The following is a 22,830-nucleotide window of genomic DNA, read 5'->3' as shown; positions in this document are numbered from 1 at the left end:
ATGAGTTGAATTCTTGGAATGAAAATGTCCTCTCCCTTGGCACATCCTGTTGCTGAGCTGTGTTTCTAATCCTATCCTGTGTGATACCGTCTGCTGAGCTGTGTATCTAATCCTGTCCTGTGTGATACTGTCTCCTAAGCTGTGTACCTAATCCTATCCTGTGTGATACAGTCTCCTGAGTTGTGTATCTAATCCTATCCTGTGTGTTACTGTCTGCTGAGCCGTCTATCTAATCCCTATCCTGTGTGATACTGTCTGCTGAGCTGTGTATTTAATCCTATCCTGTGTGATACAGTCTGCTGAGCCATATCCCTAATCCTATCCTGTGTTACTGACTGCTGAGCCATGTATCTAATCCTATCCTGTGTGATACTGTGTGCTGAGCTGTGTATCTAATCCTATCCTGTGTGATACTGACTGCTGAGCCATGTATCTAATCCTATCCTGTGTTACTCACTGCTGAGCTGTGTATCTAATCCTATCCTGTGTGATACTGGGCTGTGTATCTAATTCTCTCCTGTGTGATACTGTCTGCTGAGTCGTGTATCTAATCCTCTTCTGTGTGATACTGGGCTCCCCCTGCAGTCTGTGTCAGAGGGTGGTCTGTGTCGGCAAAGTAATAAATTGTGTTATTTCCAGCTTTACAGAAGGACGATAACACCATAGAAATGATAAGAATAATAGGCCTCAGTTACCACAACTGTCTGCAAGGGAAACTATTGCTCATAGCAACCAATCACAAATAAAGCTTTCATCTTTTAAACAGCTCTGGTGAAATGAAAGATGCTTAGTGATTGGTTGCTGTGGGCAACACAGGCAGTGTACCTGGTGTGATCAAGAAGATGTGCCTCTGGGAATATAGGATGGAGGATGTGTGATGGGGATATGGGCACTGGACTATGAGATGGAGGAGGGATTTATTTCTGTCATGTGCTCTCTGCTCCTTTCTGGGGGCAGACAATGGCTGGGAGTTTTTGTTCCCGGGATGCTAGATTTCTCCCACCCAGTCCGTGTCTGCTGAGGTGTTGTGGAGTGGGAAAACTGTTGCTCATAGCAACCAATCACAGCTCAGCTTTCATCTATTAAACAGCGCTGGTGAAATGAAAGAGGCTTAGTGATTGGGTGGGGCTATGTGGAATGGGTGTGGCTGATACACACATACATATACACATACACACACATACACTCAGATTTATATTAGAGATAGCAGCAGGTAAGGTGATGGTGATGTAGACAGATCTCCACAGCAGAGGGGTTGAATATCTCAGGGAGTGCAGAGACAACAGGCTATAGGAAAAGAGGAAAGCACATAAAGAGGAAATAAGTGCAGGATAGAAGCTGGGATGATGTATTGTCACCTGTAAGCCTCAGAACCAAGGACACACACACAACTCATATTCAGCCTATATTACTGGGAGAGACACTGCCACAAGAGAGAAAACAAACTTAGAAAAGGCTGCAAACTGCACATCAGGGGTCCAAAAATTAATGACAGAATGAATATTGCACCCTGAAACTTAGTGTATATATATTACCTAAGGATAACCACTACCATTTGTAAAAAAATATATATTTTTTCTGTGTAAAAGGTGTCCATACCTTTTAAAGGTATTTAAAAATTAGTTTTAGTATTGATGTCAATGTCAGAAGTGCTTAGAGCTATTCTTCAAAGGTCATAAGAAATTATATTTTATACTGTTTATTATTCAATTAGTTTGGAATTGCAATAAGATTATTTGATCTCAACTTTTTGTTATAATGTACACATTTAAATATACATTTTGCTTGTAAATTTTATGAGCTTTTTACAATAAGCAAAAATGTAGAAAACATAACACTTGGATAGGTCATCAATGTCTGATCGGACGGGGTCTAACACCCGGCACCAAAGCCAATTACAGCTGCAAGCTGCTAAGGAGATGTCTCAATGAATTTTTCATATCTTGCCAATGTGATTTTTGCCCATTCCTCAAGGCAAAAGTGCCCCAGCTCCTTCAAGTTAGATGTTTCAGTCAAGTCTGACCACAGATTCCCAATTGGACTAAGGTCTGGGCTTTGACTATGTCATTCCAAAACATCTACACTTTTCCCATTAAACCACTCAAGTGTTGCTTTTACCAGTATCCTTTAGGTCACTGTCTTGTTGGTGAACCTCCCTCCCAGCCTCAAATCAATTACAGACTATATATGCATGTTTTTGCCTGAAGAAGGAAACACGTAGCAAATAAATACTTTTAAAGCCATATTTCCCTTCTCCCTGTGACTTAAAGATCCTAGGCAGTAATAATTTTTCATCATCCTAATCCCCATGTTTTCCGATTCTATATCTGGACTCTACGAGAGAGCCAACTGGTGGAGCAGCAGCCAACAGTAATACAGGTCTAATCCAACTCAGTGTTTTGCCTGAGGTGCACAACTATCACAGGTGAACAACTGCACTTTCAATAAGTTTATTTTGTCCTGTTTGATCTTTGCAAATTGCGCTTTCTTTTTTTTTTTTCATTTGATCAATGACAGACTGAAACAGGTTTTGCTCAAGAATATCCCTGCATTTAGCACCATCCATATTTCCCTCAACTTGGACCTTTTTCCCTGTCCCTGCTGCCAAAAAAAATCCCCACAGCCTGATGCTGTCACCACTATGTTTAACTGTGGGGATAATGTTCTTGGGATGATGAACTGTTGGTTTGGCGTCAGGCATAGCGTTTACCTTATTGGCCAAAAAGTTAAATTTTGCTCTCATCTGACCATAGCACTTTCCTCCATACATTTTGCAAGTCTCCCATATTTCTTTTGTCAAACTCAAAATGAGCCAATTTTTGTGTGTAAATAAAGGCTTTTTTTCTGTCTGCCCACTGTTCCATAAAGGCCACCTCTATGGAGTGTACAGCTTATTGTGGTTGTATGAACAGATACTCCCCTCTCTGCTTGAGAACTCTGCAGCTCCATCAGGGAACCTTTTGTCTCTGTGCTGTCTTTCTGATTAATGCCCTCCTTGCTTGGGCAGAGCGTTTTGGTGGTGCGCTCCTCTTTTGGCAGGTTTGTTGTGGTACCATGTTCTTTCCATTTAATGATAATGGATTTGCTAGTGCTCAGGGTGAATCATCAGAGATCGGGATTTTTTTTTTATAACCCAACCCTGACTTGTACTTCTCAACAGCTTTGTCCCTGACTTGTTGGGAGATCTCCTTGGTCTTCATGGTGTTTGGTTGGTGGTACCTCTTGCTTAATGGTGTTGGAGCCTCTGTGGCCTTTCAGAAAAGCTGTGTATATGCTGACAGACCATGTGACACTTAGATTGCACACAGGTGAACTTCCTTTTACTAAGTATGTGACTTATGAAGGTAATTGCTTGCACCAGAATTTTTTAGGGGCTTCATAGCAAAAGGGGTGAATACATATGCACATGACAATTTTTAGCTATTTGATCGCATAAATTTAAATTATCTCACTTCACCAACTTAGACTATTTAGTGCTGATGCATCACACACACAAATCTGATTACAACAAAATTTTGAAACAAAGGTTGAAATGTAACAAAATAGGTAAAAAGTGAAGGGGATGAATACTTTTGCAAGCCATTGTAGACTAAGAATAGGTCATCAATGATAAAGTAGTGGACAATCTCTTTAAATGTATAAAACCAACAGTATTGTTCCTGCAGGATTGTAAACTATGCATTTCCTCTTGTTAGAGCTTTATTGTTTTTATATTTGCAAATTGTTTTTAGAATACAGAGAAGGACTTCGCAAAGCTATAGAAACTAAAAAAGATCCCAATAGCACAAAGGCAAAGTTCTTGTTGTACAATGAAGACAAAAGTAGGAATATGTGTCCGGTTATAACATATCAGTCTGAAACCCTGGAAAATTGTGCCTTCAATGCTACACTTCCCCTTGTTTTAATCGTACATGGATGGTCGGTATGTATATTCTTTTTTTTATTTATTTAAAACTGTATTAAATTAAGTTATCTCACCATGACAATAACTTTTCAGTTAAAGGGATTCTGTCAGCACAGAATGACTGTTCAAACCAAGTACAGGCGCTCAGTGCTTCACTGCAGGGCCAATCATTTATACACACCTTCTCAACTGCTTCTTTTCCCTCAATCTCTACCCCCTCCTTTGTATCGATGTCTGATCGCTGGGGGTGCGACACCTGGCGCTCCTGCCAATCAGTTTTTCTTTGTGTTGCTGGAACTGGTTAGTAGTGGAGCTACACTACTCCGTCGATTGTATAATGGCCGTGTGGAAACACGAGGGTCAGTGGGTGCTCTTGTCCGCTAGACTGACTGCCTTTAGAAAGACTATGTGTAATACCCCAAAGCTGTAGTGTATGTGTGTTAAGATGTAGCAGAGCTAGCAAGTACCTTATTATGTTTGCACAATGTTCGCATTTCCCTTTGCAGATAATGTACATAAGAATTCAGTGCATAGAAGTGTTTCATATATGCATACAGTAATGTACTTGTTATGCTCTGCTATCAGGAGGTTGTAAAGCATTAACAAAGCAGCCCTGCTTTCTATATATGGCCATAAAGTTACATGGTTAGACCACATGACTGGGTCCTCAGCTTGGTAGAGAATTAGACATTTTGTGCACAAGTGTAGTCAACCTAGAAAAACTGAAGGAGCAGGTAAGGAAGCAGCCAAAGCTCCCATATATGAGAAACCACAGCCTCCACTTCAGATAACTGTGTGATAAGGATTGTGCATCAAAGCAGAAGTTGGAGTTCAGGAATCACTGCACCATTTATATATCTGCGTGATTGCTGCATTGGAATTGAATCTCTGTTAAATCATCGTTTATCTGGATGTACCGGAGTATTCATGCAGCAAGTAAAATGTGTCAGCAGCTCCTCTGGCCTACGTTTTCTGGACTATTTGGAGTGCACCACATTACATCACATTACCAGGAAACAAAGGTTAATTAAGTGCACTCTTGCATCACGAACTTTCTTTTGTTTTTTTTTGTCCCTGCCATGCTGAAGTGGTAACATCTGCACACTACATGGTGCATGTCCTATGGCATAGTAGTGTGTGCATTACAATTTCTGGCATTCACATACTGGATCCTACTATATTAAAAGTGCGCAAGGAGCACCAGCCTATTATGACTGCAGAGCTTGATTATTGAACTGTAAATGCGATTACAACAGCAGTGAGGACAAGCACAGCAACAGAACAGAAGCAAGTTTTGCTTTCATCAGTACCTCAGAAAATTGCAGGACAGCATGCCAAAGAAAAGTCCCTCCTCTTACACTGTCCCTCGCAAAATGGAACTGCGCAAAGCAAGTACCAGCATTATCCACAGCTACAAGAGTACAGTGCAGCATCAGTGATTCCTGCAGCAGAATAAAATCAGATCATAGCCACAATTAAAGGATAGCACCCCTGGAAAAAGGTAAGCAAACTTTATCAGCTCCTGATTATAATAGACTGTACAACACGTCTGAGGATAAAGAGTGTCACCTACCCAGCGGTAGTGGAACGTCCGGAATTATTATTATTATCTTGAAACGCCATGGCTGCCAACCTATAAAGGGGATGCCCATGAGCTGAAAGACATCAGAGAAAAGATGCAGGTTATGTTTAGACTTTCTCGATGGTCCACAGTGCAGAAGGTGGAAATATTAATTGGGCAATTGAGTGGAGCAGCTATTTGATGAGTCACTCAGAGATTTTGCCCTTAGCTTAAAAGAAGCATTGCATGCTATACGTCAGGTAGACACACATAAGATAATTGATGCAGATACCACGCTAAGGATCCAGTTTCAAGAAGGGGCAAGGACAAAGTCTATCAAGACTCAATTGAGAATACTGTCCCTAGAGAACCCAGACAGCTCATACTTAGACTTCAAGGAGATGGCCATCGGAGTCCTGGTGGTAGAAGCAGATTCCAGCCAAGTTCCCTTTTGCCACAGCCCATGTAACAAGCCTAAGAACCAAATGAGTGCTTTCTCTAAACCTGAAATAGTGCCACCTACTGGCCTCAAAGAGACGGGTACCAACTGTATTCAAGTTCAAGCCCATAATGTTGCAGGAGACCTGCGCGAGCAAGTTGATGAACTCACCAAGAGACTGATAGCGGTGTGTAAAAAGCTAAAGGATTTAAAGCAGCAGCAGTATCAGCAACCTGAAGTCTCCTGGTTCCACAGAGACAGATGGAGTTATGGCTCCATAGACAGTGGCTATAGCAACCCAAGAAGACAACACACAGATCAGTTTGACACTCAAGGGTCCAGACACCCTAGGTCTATACTATCCAAAATAGGCCCCTAAATACATTGGCAAGTGTCCAGTAATCACCAAATTTTGTGAGTTCCTTTCTCAGTTTTACTTGTCACAGGCTCGCAAGTCACCACCATTCAAGCATCCTATTATGAACGGTACTGGAATCCTGACCAGTTACTGCACCTTCCAGACGCCTCCATAAATGTTATCACCAGCAAAGGACAAGCTGTTCCCCAGCAAGGTTATTTGGAAACTACAGTAAAAATCAGCCAAGCAGAGCTCCTAAGACATGGCCTAATTGTTGGTGACGTCCAGGATGATTGATTTCCCCCTGTTGTCATTGGTATAAGAGTGTCCTTACAGGATATCCTGAGTCAAGAAGCACTTAACTGTCAACAAGGTGCCCAGACAGAGGTTAGTAAGCAAAAAACTCCTGAAAACCCATGATGGAAAGAGATTCATGTGGGAGATCAGAACACCCCAGACAAGTAGAGAAGTGGAGCTCTAAAGGTCGTGAAAGAACATTAAGCGTTCAGTAAGAATTCTATGGAGTTTGGGAAAGTGGAAGTCATCCAGCACACCATCCCCACTCGTTCATGGTTCATACTCACCTATGTGGCAAATACATCTGCCTATCCTTCCATCAATGTACCAGCCAGTGAAAATGTTAATCCAGCTAGATGTTATCAGAGAAAGTCATAGTCCCTGCGCAGCAGCACTTGTCTTTGTGTGGACTATAGAAAGCTGAATAGTGTCATCCACAAAGATGCCTATCCCATGCCACATATTAATGAATCCTTCACAGCCTTAAAATCAGCTGCATTCTCAACATTAGACCTGACCAGTGGGTATTGGCAAGTACTTGTAGCCCCAGAAGTCTGAGTGAAAACAGCCTTCACAACACATATGGGCTTGTTTTTAATTAAATTTTATGCCATTTGGACTGTGAAATGCCCAATGAAATTTCCAAAGGTTAATGGAATACTGCCTAGGTCACAAGAACTTTGAGATGGTCCTAATTTATCTGGTTGATGTGATCGTGTTTTCTCCAACAAACGAAGAACACCTTGAGCACCTGACAGATGTCTTCAAGACTCTCACTAGCAATGGCCTGAAAGTCAAGCCTACCATGTGCCGCCTATTGAAACCCAAAGTGCAGTATCTAGGCCACATAGTGAGTGCTGAAGGAGTGGTTCCAGATCCTGAAAAGATTGCCGTGGTGTCCTGCAGAGAATGCCATTCCAGAGCAGGTGCCCTCTTACAAAAGTTCAGAGACACCTGCAGAATGCCAAGATAATGTTTCCATTTGGATGGCCATTTGGTCCTTGTTTGCGGTGGTACATCCAACAACCTGATTATGCACAGTACAAAGTTGTTGACTCTCAGCCATCCCCAAATGAATGTATTGACTCTGAATCCCTTGAGAATGAGCCCCAATAAGGTATCACAAGTGACTCATTGAGAGGGTCAGAGCGAGTGTCCAAAGGTTGTATGACAGCAAGATACCTTGAATGGCTAAGTTAATCCTTTACTCTGCATACTTTAATTGGGACTATTGAAAGATAAAATATGCTGAAAAAGAGAATGGACAGCACCTCTAAAAATCATACATTGATCTAATGCTGCTAGGCAAAAATATAAATAACTGAACTTGAGGTTCTTAGTTTAACATTCTGATCAAACTGTATGAAGCCCACTACCACGTCACAGCAAACCTCTTAGTGGGTCCCTATTGCCCTAATGGAGCAGAGCCGTACGCTGACCACCATCAGAGCGACAATGTACCGGATGACCTGGTGCCCCCACAGCACCCATGATGCAAGATTGAGTGCCCATGACTCCAGACTGCACCATCCCACCAGCACAAAACCACAGCAACAATGTCTGCCAGACAGCACCCACACCAAATGAAAGGAGCATCAAAACTCACCTTCCTCAAGCTCTCCAGTGAGAGTAGAAATGGGCTAGACCCCTTTCTTTGCAGTATTCTGCTATTTTAAAATCACCTGTGCCAAAAGGGAAGAGTTCACATCCAAAGAAAAAAAAAGGACAGATCATGAAATATGCTGAAAAAGAAAATGGACAGCCCCTTCAAAAATCATACATTGATCTAATGTTGCTAGGCAAAAAGAGAAAATAACCCACTACAAGAGACTGTCATACAACATCCCCAATGTAGATCCTCCTTTTATAGTTCACAGCTTTAATTCAAGCATTTTTCCCCAGGATTGGGGAATAGTGGGGGGAGATCGTCTCCCACTGTTCTAGTGTTCAAATTCTTGGATTGTTTGTCCTTTAATATTTTCAGAACAACAAGCTGCATGAACTGATACAATGGGTAATCAACATATTAAAAAACATTGATTGATCAATTATCCTGTTCTTTTGTTTCTCAAGGTTAGTAGGACAATAAGCTGCAAGGACTGATACAATAGGTAAACAGCAGCCTTTCAACAATTCACAAACAGCAAGTCAATCTACATCAAAATTCAATGATCAGACTCCTTTGAACAATAGCTCATGTCCCTCGGCCTACTAAATATATGTCTGGCATTATTAAGAATAAATGCTGTGTCGTCACAGGTTGCAGCCAGGTACCGCACATCTGTCTCTTATTCAGATCAATAGGTGGCAGATGTGCATTACCTGGCCACAGCCACTATTCCCTTGACAGATCTGTGCTGTGCAGCTCTGTAACTGAGCAGTACCAGACGCTGCTGACACTTGGAACAGCTGATCGGCAGGGGATGTTGGGTGTCACACTGATCAGACATTGATGACATAAACTAAGGATAGACTATCTATGATAAAGTCCCAGACAACACCTTTAACTTATTAAATAAGGTAGACCAGATTTTTTTTTAGTTTTCTGAGCACATGTAGGTCATTTATACATAATAATAATAATAATAATAATAATTTTTATTTACATAGCGCCAACATATTCCGCAGCACTTTACAATTAAGCGGGGACATGTACAGACAATAAATTCAATACAAGTTAAGACAATTCAAACAATGACATTAGGAGTGAGGTCCCTGCTCGCAAGCTTACAATCTACAAGGAAATGGGGGGACACAGTAGGTGAGAAATGCTTGTTAATTCAGGTCTGGCAATTATAATAGGGATTTTCATATAAAGCTGCATGATCCGGTCATCAGCCCGTGTGTTTAAGTGCAATAGACAAGTATCAAGTGCAGTTATCATGTGCATGAAGGGTGTGGAGACAGATGAATAGTAGGGTGCAGATTCAGAATAATATTTGGAAGGAGGGAACAGGGCAAAGTTAGCTTGCTGAGTAGTTGATGTGATAGGCTTGTTTGAAGAGATGGGTTTTCAAAGCGCGCTTGAATAGGTCAGGGCTAGGTATCAGTCTGATCGTCTGGGGAAGTGCATTCCAGAGAGCTGGAGCAGCACGAGAGAAGTCTTGGAGACGGAGGTGCGAGGTTCGGATTACGGGGGATGTTAGTCTTAGGTCATTTGTAGAACGGAGGGCACGTGTAGGGCGATAGACAGAGATGAGAGAGGAGATATAAGGCGGTGCAGAACAGTGGAGAGCTTTGTGGGTGAGAGAGATGAGTTTATACTGGACCCTGTAGCGAATAGGTAGCCAGTGTAATGACTGGCACAAGATGGAGGCATCGGTGAAGCGGCTGGACAGAAATATGACCCTGGCTGCCGCATTCAAGATGGATTGGAGAGGAGAAAGTTTGGTAAGAGGGAGACCGATCAGAAGAGAGTTGCAGTAGTCCAGACGAGAATGAATAAGAGCGACAGTAAGAGTCTTAGCAGTTTCAAAGGTGAGAAAAGGACGGATTCTGGAGATGTTTTTAAGATGCAGGTGACAAGAGCGACTGAGTGATCGGATATACGGAGTAAAGGAAAGTTCAGTGTCGAATATGACCCCAAGACAGCGGGCATGCTGCTTGGGAGTTATGGTTGAACCCTCCAGGGTTATTTCGATGTTAGGTAGAGTGAGGTTAGTAGAGGGGAGAAACACAAGAAGTTCAGTTTTAGAGAGATTTAGTTTCAGATAGAGGGAGGACATGATGCTAGAGACAGCAGACAGACAATCCTTGGTATTTTGAATTAGGGTAGGGGTGATGTCAGGGGAAGAAGTGTATAATTGGGTGTCATCAGAATAGAGATGATACTGGAACCCAAATCTGCTGATTGTTTGTCCAATAGGGGCAGTGTATAAAGAGAAGAGGAGGGGGCCTAGGACTGAGCCCTGCAGGACCCCGATAGTAAGGGGACGAGAAGAGGAAGAGGAGCCGGAAAAAGATACAGTGAAGGAGCGGTCAGAGAGGTAGGAGGAGAACCAGGAGAGGGCTGTGTCCTTGAGGCCTATAGAGCGGAGCATAGTGAGGAGGAGCTGGTGATCCACAGTGTCAAATGCGGCAGAGAGATCCAGGAGAATCAGCAGGGAGCAATGACCTTTCGATTTAGCTGTTATTAAATCATTAGAGACTTTAGTGAGGGCAGTTTCAGTAGAGTGTAAAGAGCGGAAACCAGATTGTAAGGGGTCGAGAAGAGAGTTATCCGAGAGATAGCTGATTAGACGGGAGTGGACCAGGCGTTCCAGGAGTTTAGAGATGAAGGGAAGGTTAGAGACAGGTCTGTAGTTAGCAGTGCAGTTCTGGTCCAGGGATGGCTTTTTAAGTAAAGGGGTTATGATGGCATGTTTAAATGAGGAGGGAAATATACCTGAAGAAAGAGAGAGGTTAAATATTTTAGTCAGGTGAGTGGTGACCACTGGTGAGAGAGACTGCAGGAGCTGTGAAGGAATAGGGTCACTGTTGCAGGTTGTAGGCCGAGCAGAAGCGAGGAGCTTGGAAACTTCTTCTTCTGAAACAGGCTCAAAGATGTCTAGTGAGCTTGAGGTGCGGCAGGGAAGGGGATCCAGGCACTGAGGAGATAGGGCTGAGATATCCTGATGGATGTGGTTGATTTTTTCTAGGAAATAAGTGGCCAGATCCTCACCGCTGAGGTTGGTGATGGGGGCCTGTACTTTAGGTTTCAGGAGGGAGTTTAAGGTTTCAAAAAGTCGTCTTGGGTTGTTGGATAGTGGTGGTGAAGGTGATGGGTGATGAGGGTGGTGAAGTAGGATTGTTTGGCCAGATGAAGGGCAGAGTTATAGGTTTTGAGCATGAACTTATAGTGGATGAAGTCTTCTGCTAAGAGAGATTTTCTCCACTGCCGCTCTGCACACCTCGAGCAGCGCTGAAGAGAGCGTGTTTGCGTTGTGTGCCAGGGCTGCCTTTGTCTGTGTCGGGTCTTTCTGCGTATAGAAGGTGCTGCTTCATCTAGGGCATTCTTAAGTGTATTATTGAAGTGTGACAATGCTATGTCTGGACAGGAGAGGGTGGAGATGGGGGCTAAAGATGTGTGGAGATTGTCCCTAAGCTGTTGGGTATTAATGGTACGTGTATTCCGATAAGTGTGGTAAGTGGGGGTGTCCCGGGTGAGGAGACAATTCTTGACAGAGAAGGAAAGAAGGTTGTGGTCCGAGAGCGGGAGAGGTGAATTAGTAAAGTCGTGCAGCGAGCCGGGACGGGAGAAAACCAGGTCCAGAGTATTCCCGTCCTCATGTGTAGGAGAATTAGTAAACTGTGAGAGGCCGAATGAAGAAGTTAGAGAAAGAAGATGAGAGGCAGACTGGGAGAGCGGATCATTGATGGGGATGTTAAAGTCTCCCATGATGAGGGTGGGGATGTCACAGGACAGAAAGTGAGTAAGCCAGGTGGTGAAGTGGTCTAGAAACTGGCGGGAGGAGCCTGGAGGGCGATAAACGACCGCCACTCGTAAGGAGAAGGGCTTAAAGAGTCTGACGGCGTGGACTTCAAAGGAAGGAAATGTAAGTGAGGGAACCGGGGGGATGACCTGGAAAGCACATTGTGATGAAAGGAGCAAACCAACACCTCCACCCTGTCTGTTCTCAGGTCTGGGGGTATGTGAAAATTTCAGCCCACCAAACGAGAGAGCGGCAGCAGCGGTGGTGTCTGAATGCTGGATCCAGGTTTCTGTAATAGCCAGAAGGTTAAGGGAATTAGAGAGAAAAAGATCATGAATGTAAGTCAGTTTGTTACACACAGACCGTGCATTCCAGAGAGCACATTGGAAAGTGAGAGGAGAAGGAATGCACTGAATGTTAATAAGATTAGCAGGGTTTCTATATGCAGCTGGAGGAGAGTAACGTATGCTGGTGGAGGGAGGCCCAGGATTGGGGGAGATGTCACCTGCAACTATTAAAAGGAGAAAAAACAGAAAAAGCAGGTGGTGGGATGATTTGTATGAACGTTTTGAGTGCTGCATGGAGGTTTTGGATGGTTTGGTGTGGGTAAGAAATGTCAATAGAGCCTCAGAGTTAAACATGGGAGAGGGGAAAAGGGAGGGGTGGATATGCAGAGAGTGCACAGAATGTGTAAAAGGGCAGGCGAGTTGTTAAAAAGCAGAAGTGAAGACAAATAAGCAGCAGGTTAATATGATCAATGCATATGTAGTACGACTGACCAAGAAGCATGCGTGCATGAAAAACTTATGCACCTTACCTGTCTCCTGCCCTACTGCATTGTCTAACTGCAAAACACTTGATCCTGTTGCACTTAATATCTGTTGCACGCGTAAGCCCGCACGCGTGCTATCCCAGCCAGAGCTAAATATATATGAAATGAAATGTCTGCTAGCTTCAGCCACCAAAAGGCCACAATCAGTAATTAACCAATTAGCACAAGGCCAGAGCAGGCATTACTATGCAGGGTAAATAACTAACGCTGGACAAGGCCATCAAACAGAGAAAGGGAAAAAAAAAAAAAAAAAAAAAAAACCTTTCTACACTTCAAAGCAGAAACCAAATAGATAAAAAATAAAGACCCACCACAGGAGTGATGGAATGAAATACCATAAAAATATCTGGCAATATATGATGCAGTTCACACTTGTCAGACAGCATACATGGATGATGGAATGAAATACCTGTGTGAAGAAGAGAAGAGAGGAACATCAGCTTCAATGCATTGTCTAACTGTCTAACATTGTCTATACATACATTTTACTTATACAAATACACGTGCTGCATTTTCCAAAAAATGTCATTATTTAAACAGATTGAAGGCTGCAGTTCTGATTGAAAAGTTTATTTAAAAGAAAGTGTGCTCAGTGTTTTTTCCATTTTGTCCTAAAAGTTATTAAATGTTAACCAATGGTATATATGTGCCTTAGAGGTGCCATTAAAAAATGCAAATGCTACTGTAAATAAACAAACTCTCAAATAATTATATCAACAGATAAATACTAAAGAATGGGAAAAAAAGTCTCTTAAAATGTTGATACTGCTTTATGAGCTTGAAAATAGATGGGTAATAACTCTTGACATACTGTAGAAGTATTGCATGTTAAAAGTACTGCAACATATCTTCCAGCTTTGTTATGTTTGTTTTTAGATTGATGGAAATCTGGAAGCTTGGATTCCAAAGATGGCTTCTGCATTCAAAACCAGTAAAAAGGAGATCAATGTCATCATCGTGGACTGGCTTTTGTCTGCTCATGTGCATTACGCAGTTGCGGTACAGAATGCTCGATTTATTGGTCTAGAGATAGCGGAATTCCTGGAATGGCTTGAAGTAAGATTTACATTTACTTTTTTTTTCACTAAAACTGTGTATCAGTGTATGTCGCGTAGTATGGGTGGGTAATATACACACCTATCGTCGCCATCTTCTCCGTGGTCCAGTGTCATTCCACCTCTATTTCTCAGTGATGTCACTGCGCTTGTGATTATTTGGCTCACTCTATGCTCTATGTATGAGCCAGAAGTCTCTTATGCAACGTAAGCCTATGGATCCTCGTTCTGACGCTCCATAGACTTACATTGTAAGAGTCACTTCTGGGTCATGCAAAGCCCAGTGTGACCTGGAGCATCTCAAGAGCGGTGATGTCACTCAGAAGAGAAGCAGAACAGTACTGAATCCCTGAGAAGGTGGTCGATTTAGTGAAAAAATGTACATGAGAGGGCTTCTTTAGAGCCACTTCTACATGAGGTGAATAACACTTATTACCTAGTCTGAACACAGCCTTACCAGACAAATTAATATCCCTGAAGATTAATTGACTTGGGGAAAACTTGGGGTGACCTGCAAGTGTTCTTTTTTTTTTAGCAGTGTAGTTTGTTTTTGAAAATGAAATATCAAATTGGTTAGAAAGTTTAGATCTAGCCAAATTACACAGGCAAAAAACTCTGAAAAAATATTAATTTTTTATGAAGCTTAGTTCAGCTCCCAAATCATCACTCACTGTTCTAGTATCTGTTCATGTATATTATTTACAATAATATCTAGTCGCTTTACCAGATGGGGCTGAGGCATTGGGCGCTATCAATGATTGAACCCAATCGTGTATATACTGCTGTTTTCTTATATATATTTATATAATGAAGGTGAAATATTGGTGTTAATTGTTATAAGTACTCAGCCCCTTGCCCACTATTGAAGCACTACAGTGAAGACTGGCTCACCAGAAGATGCTTCAGTGGTGCACATTCTTTCAAGATCACTGGCTCCAGCCATAACACCAATCATGACGTCCAGTACCAGACTGAAACTCACAGATATTTTACTTGGTATTAAAGGGAATATCTGGGAATATTTTATTTTTCTTCTTTTGGCCTAAAAACTTGTGCCTGGTGCCAATCTCTGCAGCTCGGAGCAGTCACGGACTGCTCCTGCCGGAGATTCTGTGGCTTCTGTGATGTTCTGCTTCTCTTCCGCTCTGTACTGTTGACAGTACGTGGCTGCCGACATCATGCTGATCATGCTGGTTCCTCGCTCTTTAATTATAGGGAGCCGGCTGTCAATCAGCAAGACCCTGGCTGTCACACCCTGTTGAGAGAGCTGCTCTATTGATGTGAAGCAGCAGACTCACCAGCAGAAGCGGTCGGTGCAAGACAGAACAGACAGGAGGTTAGCAACTACTAGCCTGTCAGTGTTCTTAGAACCAAGAGAAAAAAGTAAAATCATTCTGAAAAACCACTTTAAGTTTAGTAACTTTTCTGAGTTATTTAATCAAGGAAACAATATATCCATTATATATATATATACATATATATATATTTATTAATAACATATCTCAAGGAGCTACCAAATCCAAAGGATTTTAAGACATAATAGCTATTGGGGAAGTGGGCTCCATTGAACATAGTTGTACTGTTTTTTCAAGGGTCAATGTGATATTTGGTTAAAGTTTTTCTAAAGTTTTGATGTTGGTCTGATTAGTCCTGATTAGCACTACACCATATTTATTAATATGTAACATCAATATTATGATTTCCTATGTCTCTTGGTTTATGGGATTTGTCAAGTCTTTTTTAGGTCTTAAAGTCCCTGACTCATCAACACTAGCGTGGACAATGCAAGACTTCATGATTAGGCGAGTCAGACGCTCGTGATTCATCAGGAGGCATATGAAGCTTAAAGGGGTTGTCCGGTCTATTATTATTAGTTATTATTATAGCGCCATTTATTCCATGGCGCTTTACATGTGAGGAGGGGTATACATAATACATACAAGTATATAGTACAGCATATAGTACAGTAATCTTAAATAATACAAGTCACGACTGGTACAGGATGAGAGAGGACCCTGCCCGCGAGGGCTCACAATCTACCACGGGATGGGTGAGGATACAGTAGGTGAGGGTAGAGTTGGTCGTGCAGCGGTTTGGTGGATCGGTGGTTACTGCAAGTTGTAGGCTTGTCGGAAGAGGTAGGTCTTCAAGTTCTTTTTGAAGGTTTCTATATCAACAATTCTGCAGTCACTCTGTGACTACAGACTTATGAATCCTCAGAGCACCTGCATGACCACAAGTATGTGATATGCATTCTCCCAACCTGTATCCAACTAGACTGTTTTCAGCTCGCTCAGTGCATGTCTAACAAGGTGGCACAGGGTGGTAGCCATGACCGAGTCTATTTAAAGCAACAGTCCACAAACACCCCAGCCCCTTGCACATACAATGGACAGATGCAATCCCTGGCAATTACCTTTACTCCACAGTCACTTAAACACGGGCAATAAGGGTCCAGGAACACAGTTATAATCCAACAGGGAAAACAGTGTAATGTAGAAAAGGAAGATGCAATAAACTGGATATAACTTCCTGCACTTTCCCTAGCAACATTCACTGTAGTATCAGCGGCAGTAGCGGTAGTGGTGGGTCGCCCTCCCAGTGCTGTGGGGTACTCGGTACCGGGCCGGTGTCGACGGGATGTGTCACAGCGGCGGTGACCTGGTCAGTGGCCCTGGGTGCCCAAGTAATGGGGGAATTGAAATGGTAAAATGTAATTGATTGAATGAATAGTTCGTGACACCACCTGTGGTGTTCGGCAAGTGAGATGTTAAGCCGACGCTGCATGCAGATCCTCTGGGGCTGGTGGTGTGTTGCAGCCAAGATGGTGAAGCTCCCCACAGGTGGAGCTGTAGTCCCAGGGCAGTGTAGATGCACGGGTAGAGGAGAGGCGCAGGCAGTGTAGAAGCGGGTACCCAGATGTGGCGGTACAGGGTGTGTTGGCGCAGGAATAAATGGAGGACACCAGGGCTTGTAGTTCCAAAGCTTTACTCACAGTCTGTAGTACACACAGGTGCCTGCCTCCGTGCTGTGTCCTCCGGGTCAGGGACTCAGTCAACCTCCTGATCAGATGGAATGCTCCCTTCCAACACTCCACCAACATGTGCCATTCTGAACGTCTCCTCTTATAGCGCCTTTGGTGTGAAGTACTCCTAGTACTGAGTTACACCACTGGAGTTCCTCCTGACAGATGTTCCCAAGAACCTTCCTTGTACGGCAGACAGCTGTAGCCTGCTTCGGGGACTCCTTGCTCCTGAGTCCCGGCTCACTATCCAAGTTGCTGTTGTGCCCCCAAGTCTTAGATGGGAGTAGTGTATTTACAGCCCACTACTCCACCGGTGTCTGCTGTAGGACCCTTAGTATCCATACAACCTCGGGGACCGGGCCCCAGCCTTGCGCTTAGAACTTCTAGGCAGGGTTCTCTTCTAACCCATGTCCTCCGTTCCCTTTTACGCCTACGTTCCGTACTAGTCTTTTCCTTCTTATGGAAGATCAGGTTTCTGTTCAATGTCCTTCTCTTTCTTTCCTTTCCCGTGCCAGCAGACCCAGGTCACTGAGATCTGCTGCAGCACCTCCTTCCTCCATCCCTCTCTCAGGGATCCTCACTCTCAACTGAACTGAACTCAACTGCACTCAACTCCTAAACCTTCCCACTCTTTTATGTATTCTAACTCCACCCGCCTCCCAGCACGTTTCGTGTTCCAAGCAGGGAGCCACCAAAGGTGCTCTGTTACACTCCAAGCAGGGAGCCGCAATGTGGCTTTGTTGAACTACCATGTTGTGTGGGATGCAAGTGTTGGAGTATGGTCAGGAGCCTCCAACTTACCTGAATGGTGGGGTACCACACCTCAGGAGGAGGTGCAGTACCTCTGTGGCAACTGAAACCTCAGGGGCGCCACACTGGTAGTTCACAAGCCAGTATCTAGATGATTATAGTCCTCAGCGGGGCACTTATGCAGTTCTGGTGCCCACTTCACTGCCCTGGGGTCCGGGACAGCACTCTCTCCCCTCCAGGGGAGTTCTTGGCTCCAGACACTGCTGAGCACCTGCCCTGGGCAAGCCTGCCCGGGCACTGACTCATGACTGGAACTTCCTGTTCCTTTTGGGTCTATTAGTCCAGCCTCCTTCCGTTAACCTTTTACTGGCCCTAATCTAACATTGCACAGTCAACATATGCAATACAGAGCAGATGTACAATGCATTACACATTACATATGACAATAGACACTATACAGAGGAAACATGACATTAGCATACAGGTAAACAGAAAGGAACCTGTTGGAGGTCGCATGGACTCCATGTGAAGGAGGAGGAGAGCAAGTGAGAGTCCCCGCCACCGCCATACACATGTGTATTGCACGAGGCTGGAAAGAAACCAGTCAGATTCCGTCCGGGAGCATGAATATCACATACTAGTGGTCACGTGACCGTCGTTCCCAGCACTGATGTAATGAGGTGCGGGGTGGTAGCCATTGGCGAGGAACTCATCTCAAACGCCCCAGCACGTTACATGAAAGTGGGGGTCCTGGCTAAGTGTGTGGACTTGTGCTGTGAGGGCGCTACTGTATACCAGTATAGGCCACATGTAACTGATGACGCGGTTTTGCCAGAAGCAGATGTTTCACAGTTCAGTGAGAGAGATCACTGCTGAAAAATAAACTTATTACTGAACGGAAACTTAGTAGGGAATATATACAGGAGATAGCGGGTACACAGTCTTATGAATGTTTCCTTCACAATTAGGAGAAATTTTCACATAGTTTCAATTCCTTCCTCTTTACTTTTTTTACTTGTCCTCTGTATCCACTGTTTCCCACTACTTCCACTTCCCAGTTCAACACTACAGTTCAGCTTAGCAAGAGTCCTTTACTCAACCCGCGGTTCTGCATCTTTTTTCCCCTTAGGGGAGCTATGGTGCCGTTATGGCCGATACTTATCTTCACTAATGCTATTTCTGACTATCTGGAAATCTGCCCCGGGGCACGCTATTTGTCTTGTGTACTCAGTCCTGTCTAGGCATGCTACCTTCAGGAGTTTTAAACTCTGGGCCTTACTGTTAGGCGTCCTCTCCCAGGGCCCGTGTCCAGAGAATAACTGTCTCTCAGTCACATTTACACTTTACTGCTCTGCTCCACATCACGCTCTTTCCTTTGGTCTTCGTTCATATTAGGGACCCCCAAAGATGTGGCACTACTCACATTAGACCTTGGGCTCTGGGCCATATCTGACTCATTACAAGGAAACTGTCACTTCCCCTTCAAGTTATCCCCTGCCACTCTGGACTAGTCCCAAACATCAACTATTGCTATCCCTACTGTCAGGCAATTCACATTATCAACTTTACTAATGGAACCCTTTTTTTTCTCTATTTCACAATGCAAACTAGCTGGGACGGGCACCCTATTCTCACATGTGATTTTGCTCAACCAATTTGGATGTATCTCGTGGCAGCTCTCAAACTTCCCTCCATGTACCTATCGCTATCCCTACTGTCAGCAATTCACATTATCAACATTACTAACATATTTAACACACATCACAATTCACATTGCAACAACACTCGTTTCATTAAGGGGGAACGTGGGCAATATGTCCATCTCTTCACACTGTCACAGGAGAAATTCTCACAACGGGCAGTGTGTGCGCTGGGAAGATTCATAAGTCTGCAGTAACATAGAGTCACTGCAGACTTATCGTTTTAGACTGGACAGCCCCTTTAATGAATCCAGTGCATCTGAGAACTGGCATGCCCCTCACCACATTTGAGAGATGGGTGTAAGTTTTCTGATGTAAGGTACGCCACCACACGACATATATTAGTCACTCCCCAGCTTTGCCCATTTTGCTTCTCTGAATCAAGGTCTTAATGTTTTTGAAATTTGTAATGGTACACATTTTATATATACTTGGAATCTGTGATTAAATAATGGAAGTCATATATCCTTTATATACATTCCAGTGTGTACAATAAAAATAGAATTTACAATGTTAAATGTAGACTTGCACTTGTTTGGTAAGGTTAAAAGTCAGAGTCTTGACTTATAGGGTCCAAAGCCCACCAGTCTGACATTAAACTATGGGATACTACTGTGTCTGCACCCAGTAGGCGTATACACTCGAAAATGATGCACAGTAGAGCACACATTAGCTCTGTTGGCATCATTGTAGTCTAAATCCTGTTTTGTGGGGGGTTCGGATGTAAGCCCAGATGGGGCCACTGAACGGGTGCCTAAGCTCAATGTGAAAACACCCTTAGGGAACATATATGAGCAGGGACTGCTCCCCAAAAACTTTCGCCTAACTTATATTATAACTTTTTATCTCATAAACAAAATGAGTTATATGTGATAGAACCTGCTTTCAGCTCTCCTATAATTACCTCATTTGTGATTGTATGCAAAATAAAAGCAGGATGCTAAATCGAGATTAGTCATAAAGAAAAGCAATATCATTACCATATAATTATATATAGTTAGTAGCTAACAGCGGGCGGGGACTGAGATAACAAGTGGCAGACGTGTGTGAGTCTATTTGATGTCCAGCTCAGAACTGTATTTCTTTCCATTTGGACAGTAATGCACCTGCCAGATTTACTCCTCTCCCCTTACTTTTATAGCATTGTTACCGCAGTAGTTCAGCAGCCATATAATCAGCCTCAAGATGTTCAGCTAAGTTAACTACTCTGCCGCGTGTACTGGTGCCAGCACAAACATTTGCATTGTAAAACATAACCGCTATATTTATTTGCCTGGGCTTCTGCTTCCTCATTTGCATTGGTGACTTGTCATTTTTAGAGGCTTGGAATCACTTTACTCACAAAGGAAATCATAAACAGGGGAAATGATCTTGTTTATACCCCACATGTCCACGTAGAAAGGTGATGGAACGATTTATTCTTTCTGTAAAAGTAAAATATTATTACTGCATCACAACACAGCTGGAACAAAAATACCCCAGAGAAGAGCAGACAGTTATTGTGCGGCAAATGTTTAGGATCCCCTTTACTGAGCATATCCAATAACATATAAGGATAAGACATATAATAAGAATATTCACATCTGTGTTTGCATTAGAGAATTCTTGGACTTGTATAAAAAGCATTTTATCTACTGCCTCTTGCTTTTATATGGGTGTAATAATTCTTGCCTATTCCTCATACCCTTAAAGGGGCACTCTGGGAACAAGATATTATAGACCTTTCCTCAGGAGAGGTCATCAATATATCGTCCACCATTCTGGTCGGGATTGCCTGAGGTGCACAATGTATTGAGCCAGAACACTACAGCGTTTATACTGAATAGCACGATTCTGTGGTACTGTGGCTTACCACATTCCCTTCAATGGGAACTTCATGAGAATAGCCACTACGCAGTGTATGGAGCTATGATGTTCCAGGTTTATACAGCTGTGGCCAAAAGTATTGACACCCCTGCAATTCTGTCAGATAATACTCAGTTTCTTCCTGAAAATGATTGCAAACACAAATTCTTTGGTATTATTATCTTCATTTAATTTGTCTTAAATGAAAAAAACACAAAAAGAATTGTCCTAAAGCCAAATTGGATATAATTCCACACCAAACATAAAAAAGAGGGTGGACAAAAGTATTGGCACTGTTCGAAAAATCATGTGATGCTTCTCTAATTTGTGTAATTAACAGTGCCTGTAACTTACCTGTGGCACCTAAGAGGTGTTGGCAATAACTAAATCACACTTGCAGCCAGTTGACATGGATTAAAGTTGACTCAACCTCTGTCCTGTGTCCTTGTGTGTACAACATTGAGCATGGAGAAAAGAAAGAAGACCAAAGAACTGTCTGAGGACTTGAGAAACCAAATTGTGAGGAAGCATGAGCAATCTCAAGGCTACAAGTCCATCTCCAAAGACCTGAATGTTCCTGTGTCTACCGTGCGCAGTGTCATCAAGAAGTTTAAAGCCCATGGCACCGTGGCTAACCTCCCTAGATGTGGACGGACAAGAAAAATTGACAAGAGATTTCAACGCAAGATTGTGCGGATGTTGGATAAAGAACCTCGACTAACATCCAAGCAAGTTCAAGCTGCCCTGAAGTCCGAGGGTACAACAGTGTCAACCCTACTATCCGTCGGCGTCTGAGTGAAAAGGGACTGTATGGTAGGAGACCCAGGAAGACCCCACTTCTTACCCCGAGACATAAAAAAGCCAGGCTGGAGTTTGCCAAAACTTACCTGAAAAAGCCTGAAATGTTTTGGAAGAATGTTCTCTGGTCAGATGAGACAAAAGTAGAGCTTTTTGGGCAAAGGCATCAACATAGAGTTTACAGGAGAAATAAAAGAGGCGTTCAAAGAAAAGAACACAGTCCCTACAGTCAAACATGGCGGAGGTTCCCTGATGTTTTGGGGTTGCTTTGCAGCATTGTAAGAAACTCATTGATGGTTACCAGAAGCGGTTGGTCGCAGTTATTTTGGCTAAAGGTTGTGCAACCAAGTATTAGGCTGAGGGTGCCAATACTTTTGTCTGGCCCATTTTTGGAGTTTTGTGTGAAATGATCAATGTTTTGCTTTTTGCTTCATTTTCTTTTGTGTTCTTTCATTTAAGACAAATTAAATGAAGATAATAATACCAAAGAATTTGTGTTTGCAATCATTTTCAGGAAGACACTGAGTATTATCTGACAGAATTGCAGGGGTGTCAATACTTTTGGCCACAACTGTACATTATCAATTTACAGCGGTCGTAACAAAGTATCAGCTGAGTGGTGCAGTTTTAGACCCCCACTGATCTGATATTCATGACCCATCCAAAGGGCAGTAATTCGTATCATAGTCCATGACACCCCCTTTAATGATTTATAGTAGAATGTCCATTATTCCTTCCTTTCCAGTTATCCAGAAACTTCATCTAACATCAAATAGGGGGTGGATTTGCAGTCCCAGGCTACGGCCACTATGCAGTTGATAGAGGTGGGCTGTGCAACCCCGCAACTCAGCACAT

At 43.1% G+C, this 22,830-nt stretch overlaps 1 protein-coding gene across 2 annotated transcripts in view; it reads left to right on the top strand.

Moving 5' to 3' along the window:
• LIPC (lipase C, hepatic type) overlaps positions 1–22,830 on the top strand; it is a 406,391-nt gene that overhangs the window by 301,419 nt on the left and 82,142 nt on the right. For both annotated transcript variants that reach the window (XM_073586971.1, XM_073586972.1), the window contains exons 4-5: positions 3,732–3,922; positions 13,679–13,858. In XM_073586971.1, coding sequence (XP_073443072.1) covers positions 3,732–3,922; positions 13,679–13,858 — 371 coding nt within the window. The remainder of the gene's footprint in view (positions 1–3,731; positions 3,923–13,678; positions 13,859–22,830) is intronic.

Source organism: Dendrobates tinctorius, unplaced genomic scaffold, assembly GCF_039654945.1.
Source record: "Dendrobates tinctorius isolate UK_male_01 unplaced genomic scaffold, ASM3965494v1 ptg000097l, whole genome shotgun sequence".
In the NCBI taxonomy this organism is placed as follows: domain Eukaryota; kingdom Metazoa; phylum Chordata; class Amphibia; order Anura; family Dendrobatidae; genus Dendrobates; species Dendrobates tinctorius.
The sequence above is the reverse complement of the archived record's forward strand: the minus strand, read 5'-3'. Positions and strand labels throughout refer to the sequence as shown.